At 44.6% G+C, this 6,852-nt stretch overlaps 1 protein-coding gene across 1 annotated transcript; it reads left to right on the top strand.

Annotated features, from left to right (window-relative positions):
• Positions 1-4,832: 4,832 nt before the first annotated feature.
• Positions 4,833-5,960, top strand: LOC102262453 (N-formyl peptide receptor 2-like). The gene has a single exon (XM_005861421.2). It carries the CDS (start codon positions 4,833-4,835, stop codon positions 5,835-5,837), a length of 1,005 nt encoding a protein of 334 aa, XP_005861483.1. The 3' UTR covers positions 5,838-5,960.
• The last annotated feature ends 892 nt before the right edge of the window (positions 5,961-6,852 follow it).

The following is a 6,852-nucleotide window of genomic DNA, read 5'->3' as shown; positions in this document are numbered from 1 at the left end:
GAACATTAAATGTTTTTTACTGCTTGCCTCCAAATCCTCTCACATCAGTAATTGTTTCTTTCATTTCCCTGAATTTCTAAAAGAGAAAGGGCCCGGACACAAAACGCCCTTGACTCTTGATATTTAGAGCACTGAACTCCTGTCTCCCACAGCAGGTGGGAGGAGAGGGAAATATTCAGACACGAAGGTTCTAAAAAGAGTACCCTGCCCAGGCCGGTTTGGCTCAGTGCTCTATCAAACGTCAGGCTGCAGACTGAAGGTCCCAAGTTCGATTCCGATCAAGGGCACATGCCTGGGTTGCGGGCTCAATCCCCAGTAGGGGGCATGCAGGAGGAAGCTGACTAATGAATCACATCATTGATGATTTTATCTCTCTCTCCATCTCCTTTCCTCTCTGAAATTAATAAATATATATTTTAAAAAAAAAAATAAATAAAGTACCCTGACAATATATCCAGAGAGTTTTATGGAAACTGCAAGAAGATCTGGGTATCTGTCACCTGATTGGTTGAGCCCCATTGTCCCTCCCCCTTGTTCTTCATAAAAGAATCTGCTGAAGCCCTCCTGCCACAGGAAGCCAGGAACTGACCACATGAACCAGTTTCAGCTGATGGTAAGTACCAAGCCTAGGAATTTAAAAATTGATAGGAGAGCATCTATTATGTGGCAGATACCTCCTGAGCTTTAGAGCTGGACTGTCCAATAAGAATCCACTTGCCACATATGACTATTGAGTTCTTGCTAATCTGACCTGAGATGAGCTGCAGTAAAAAATGAATTCTGATATTCAAAGACTTAGTATGAAAAAGGAAGAGAAAATGTCTCATTGAAAATTCTCAGATTAGTTATGCTCAAATGGTAGTCTCTGTGTGTTGAGTTAAATAAAATAAATTATTAAAACTTATTTCTTTTACTTTTAAAATATCATATTCTCATTGAAAATTCTCAGATTGGTTATGCTCAAATGACAGGCTCTGTGTGTTGAGTTAAATAAAATAAATTATTAAAACTTATTTCTTTTACTTTTAAAATATCATATTACATATGAGGCTCACAGCATGACTATAGAGATATAGCATTGAATGAATTACTGTTGAATGAATCTTCTGTTGCATGTGTACGAATGTAGAGAGTATTTATAAAAAAAAAGTAAATGAATGGACAAATAAACAAGGACAGTCCCTGGTGATAGAGGCTGTTCTTGGGGTAGCTGCTTTGCACTGTGAGTCAGCCCTGGACACCTCTGTGAATATAATATCTACGCTGAGATAGCAATATTCAGAAAGTGCCAGATGCGGGAAGCTTAAAAGGAGGGCATAGTAGGCAAAAGGAACAGAGGCTGAAAAAGCCCTGAGATGGCAATGAGCTTGGCACATTCAAGAAATCAAAGGAATTCTGTGTGGATTCATCACAGGGTGTAAGACCACAGTGGATATAAGAGTTCTGAAGGGTACATGGTGCAGTTCCAAGAGTGCTTAGATGGCAATGAGCTTGGCACATTCAAGAAATCAAAGGAGAATTCTGTGTGGATTCAACACAGGGTGTAAGACAACAGTGGATATAAGCGTTCTGAAGGGTACATGGTGCAGTTCCAAGAGTGCTTGGTGAGCTTGAGTTCGGAGTTTGGAAGCCATTGGAGGGTGTTGAGAAGAATAATGTCATGGTATGATTTCTGTTTCTAAGAGATCATTTGGCTTACGTCTAGAGGATGGATTTGGGTGGGGACCGCATGAGAAGCAAGAACAAGCGATTGGGAAGGTTAGTGCAGATCTGCAGCCAGATAAGGGACACGGACAAGAGTTATGATGAGAGAAACCATTCCACATGTGGACTTAGGTATTTTGTAGAGGGACTTGATTGACTTGGATGGGATGGTCATGGAAAGGGGGTGCAAGGATGTGTTAGATTTGGAGATTTAACAATTGAGTACTTAAATTCCAAACAGACACAGAATATTGAGAGGGGTAGATTTGGCAGGAATCAAAAGTTTGGTTTATCTGAGGCAACCTTGGGATTGGGAGGGGAGAAAAGGCTAGTAAAAAACACTGAGGTGAAGTGGCCTATTGAGCTACAAACACAATCAAGATTGTGTTGTGTGTACATTTTATCATTAACTGGCATAAGAAGGAGGAAGTGGTTTATGGGTCCCATGTAACTGAGATATCAGATAGGAACTGAGAAGGCACCACTGGAGGAGTGACATGGAGGCCATGGGCATCCTTAAGGGGAGCACAGTCTGTGAGTGTTCAGGACCAAGTCAATTCGCAGTGAGTTTAGGAGTAAAGCTGAGGTGACGAGTGGAGACACTCTGCCTTCTAGTGTTTGGCTGTGAATACTCTTCACCGAGAGAATTTACTTGAGAGAACACAGGGCTGGAGCTGAAAAGGAGCATGGACCAAGGGCAGTTGCTTTGTGAAGGGAGGGGATATGATCCTGTTTGTGTGACAGAATGAGACAGTAGAAAGAAAATCTTGGGGATGTTTTGGCTGAAAAGAAAGGTGACACTGCAGGAGGGGGATTGTTGAGAAGGTGAGAGAGATGGGGAGATCCAGAGCAAACATGAAAGGGGAATAAACAAGACTCTATTCACTATACACGTGCAGATAGATAGGGGGGTTTGCTTGAGACAAGGCTAAACAGTTCACAAACAACTACTACCATTTACTCATTAAAATATGAGGCAAGGGCATCTGCTTAGAGCAGGAATGGGGAGGAGTTTAAGAAGTTTAAAGAGAGCCAGGCCAGGGTGGTTCAGTGGTTGAGCATTGACCCATGAACCAAGAGGTCACCGGTTCCATTCCCCATCAGGGACATGCCCAGATTTCTAGCTAGATCCCCAGTTCGGGGCATGCGGGAGGCAGCCAGTCGATGTTTGTCTCTCATTCATGTTTCTCTCTATCCCTCTTCCATACCCTCTCTCTAAAATCAATAAAAACATATTTAAAAAAGATAAGTTTGAGAAAAGAGAAGTACTGAAACCATGGAAATGCAAACATGATAGAGTAAAATAACATGGGACTGCTGATTTTCCATGTGAAATCTGTGTTCATCAATTCAGTGGTGCCCCTTAACAATTGTGACATTGGGCAGGTCACTTCCTTTGCCAGGACCATGGATGATGATACCAACCCAAAAGCAAGGATGTTGTGATTGGAGTTGAAATATTATACTGTAAATGGCACCCTTTATGAGTCACCGAATAGCAGCCAGTATAATCCATCTGCGTACCATCTGGAACACAGATTCTCCCCCACCCTGCATTGAGCGAGTGGGCCCATAACTGCACAACTTTACCTCATTGGCTTTTTCCCACCTTTCATTGCACAATCATCCTTCCTTGTTGTGTCAACAATTATAATGATCCCCACTTAATATAATACATGGTTTCTAATAAGAACCCCACAAATATTAACTGAACTTATCAGTCTCATATTCCCTATGCCAAAGCTATACCATGAGTAAAAATTCCTTGTATCTCAAACAGAGAAGAGCTCCGTATCAGACAATGGAAAGCAAAGGGTTGAATGTAAAGAAGGGCCCCTTCACTGACCTCCACCACCACAGACTCCACAGGATGCAACATGTTAAAATATATTACCAGTAATTGTTTAAGATCCTCTTCAGCTATAAATTCAAACCACACTCTAAAACTTTAAAGACGAATCAATCAATAGGTCAAGAATTCTCACAGGGGAGGAACAGGAGCTGGGAGTCTGTGAGAACCTGGGGCTGGCAGAGGTTGCAGAGCCTGCCAGCATCTATGCATTGAGTCATGGGTGGAAGAGTTGTGACCATACTCACTCTGAGTGTAGTGCTCCCTCACTGTGCCCAAGATGCCTCCCATCGATTTTCTGTTGTTTATACACCCTCAGCTCAGGATTCTGCTGAGGGACAAGAGTCTTGTAACACTCTTGGCTAAGTAATTAGCCCAATAGGTGGAATGTATGTTAATAATTATGGGAATACTAGAGGCCCGGTGCACAGATTTGTGCACCAGTGGGGTCCCACGGCCTGGCTTGCAGTGATCAGGCCAAAACCAGCTCTCCGACATTCTGCGAGGGGTCCCGGATTGTGAGAGGGCAGTTCTCAAATGATGCACCTCAGAATCGGGCTCCCTTCTCTATGGTTCCGGGTCCATCACCCAAGAACCGCAGCTGCCAAGTCACTGCAGCTCGGCAGCTCCTGCATCGACTGTCTGCCCCTGGTGGTCAGTGCACATCAGAGCTACTGGTTGGATGGCTGGATGGTCGCTTAGGCTTTTATATACATAGACTAGAGACCATGTGCACAAAAGTCGTGCACTCAGGGGAGTCCCTCAGCCTGACCTGCACCCTCTAGCAATCCAAGAGCCCTTGGGGGATGTCCAACTGATGGCTTAGGCCCATTCCCCATGGGGAGCAGGCCTAAGCTTTCAGTCAGACATCCTTAGCGCTGCTGCAGAGGCAGGAGAGGCTCCTGCAACCGCTGCTGAGCTAGCCAGCCATGCGCCCAGCTTCTGGCTGAGTGGTGCTCCCCTGTAGGAGTGCACTGACCACCAGGGGGCAGCTCCTGCATTGAGCATCTGGCCCCTGGTGGTCAATGTGCATCATAGCAAACGGTCGTTCTGCCGTTTAGTCAATTTGCATATTAGCTTTTATTATATAGGATAGAGAAGTGTCCTTTCCCAAAGGAACAGCCAAGAGTCTGTCCAATTTTAGTGACTAGCCACAAGGTTCAGGAGAGAAGGTTTGGAGAGGAAGCTCTAGTGGAAGTTGTTGGCCTGAACAGAAATGCTGTAAGATGGTGCACAGCTGACAAATTCCCATTGTTGAGATGTTTCAGGTGTGGGCAGGATGGAAACTGGCTACACTGCTCCAGAGATCTTCACATTGGTGATGCAAGGGATCACCTGTGTCCTCGGCATCATGGGCAATGCGCTTGTCATCTGGGTGGCTGGATTCCGGATGGCACGCACAGTCACCACCTTGTGCTACCTGAACCTGGCCTTAGCCGACTTCTTCTTCAGCGCCATTCTGCCATTCTTCATGGTTGTAAATGCCATGAGAGGACAATGGCCTTATGGCTGTTTCCTATGCAAGTTATTTCACATTATGGGTGACACAAACCTGTTTGCAAGTGTCTTCCTCATTGCTTTCATTGCTCTGGACCGCTGTATTTGTGTCCTGCATCCAGTCTGGGCCCAGAACAACCGCACTCTAAGTCTGGCTAAAAAAGTGATCATTGTACCCTGGATTCTTGCTCTACTCCTTAGCTTGCCAGTTCTCATCTTCTTTACTACAGTAACGGATGAGAACGGGGATATATACTGTGATTTCAACATTGACTTCTGGGCTGACATCGGTAAAGAAGAGAAGTTGCAGAGGTACTTTACCTCAGAAGCAATCATAGGGATCATCCGGTTTGTCATTGGCTTCACTCTACCGATGTCCATCATCGCCATCTGCTATGGGCTCATTGCAGCCAAAATCCGAAACAAGGGCATGATCAAGTCCCACCATCCCTTGCGGGTCCTCACTGCTGTGGGAGCTTCCTTTTTCATTTGCTGGTTCCCCTTGCAACTGTGTCTTCTTCTGAATAAACTCTGTGCCAGAGCAGTACATGAAGGAAAGTACAACATCATTCGTCTCCTGGTATATTTAACAAGCACCCTGGCCTTTTTCAACAGCTGCCTCAACCCAATGCTCTATGTCTTCCTGGGGAGAGACTTCCGAAAGAGAATGATCCACTCCCTGCCTGCCATTCTGGAGAGGGCCCTGACTGAGGACTCAGCCCCAACCACTGACACAACCACCAAATCGGCTTCACCTCCTACAGAGGCCGAATTACAGGAGATGTGAGGTGCCTGGGATCATTTATGAGCTTTGCCTGCTCCTGTCCTGCTCCCTCTTCCAGCTTCATCTTACCTTAGGTCATACTGAGCGTTAGGTAAAATTTCCCTGGCCAGGAGACTGTAGAAAGAGACTGAGGGCCCCATTATTACACTCAGAGTTTCTTGGGAGGCAGCAAGATGACACAGATGTCCTCCCTGCCACAGGGCAGGTGATAAGGAGTTTATAGGACAGGGAAGATGGATGGGGGTACTGGAGAATGACCCACCTCAGATAAGGAAAAACTGCCTTACAGACTTGCCTAGGGCACTCCCAGGGCCAGTCCCAGGAACCAGCCTGAGGCGGGGAGGGGGGGGGGTGTTGGGAGGGGTTGGACTGTCTCTGAGGGGGTTTCTGGGAAGCAATTTCTGTTCTGGCCTGAATGCAGCTACACAATCTGGCAGCGGTGACATCAATGAATAGTCTCTTCTCCACACTGAAACATTCATCATGAAAAATACTTTGGTGCCCCCTGATTTGGAGATAAGAAATGGACATCCGGGTATTATTGCTCTCATTTTTCATTTTGGCACCTCAGCCTATACCCAGGGTCAGTGGAGGTGGGAAAGAGTATAGGGATGAGAAGAAGAAGAGTGATGGGGAGTCTGTAAAGCTTAGATGAGAAAGTATATTAAAGGGAAAACTTTGGTATTTCACCATGAAGTAAGATGTTTCCTGTAAATTGTTTTTATCTATTTTTTATCTGACCACAGAAGTTTCCTATTCCTAATTTACTAACCGTTTTCTTTTCTTAATCATAAATTACTACTGAATTGTATCAAATGCATGTTCTGCAGCTATTAAGATGATCATATTGTTTTTATCATTTTACTTACACCATCATGAACTATATTCATTTTTTAGTGTTAAACTACCTTTGTATTCATAGAATAACCACACTTGGTAATTATATACTATATATATATACTGTGTGTGTGTGTGTGTGTGTGTGTGTGTGTGTATATATATATATATATATACATAT

The sequence above is a fragment of the Myotis brandtii genome, unplaced genomic scaffold (genome assembly GCF_000412655.1).
Source record: "Myotis brandtii unplaced genomic scaffold, ASM41265v1 scaffold150, whole genome shotgun sequence".
Taxonomy (NCBI): domain Eukaryota; kingdom Metazoa; phylum Chordata; class Mammalia; order Chiroptera; family Vespertilionidae; genus Myotis; species Myotis brandtii.
Note: the sequence above shows the minus strand (reverse complement) of the source record. Positions and strands in the feature narration are given on the sequence as shown.

Excerpts from the sequence above, each read along its gene's own strand:
- LOC102262453 (XM_005861421.2), top strand. The coding sequence starts at position 4,833 with ATGGAAACTGGCTACACTGCTCCAGAGATCTTCACATTGGTGATGCAA.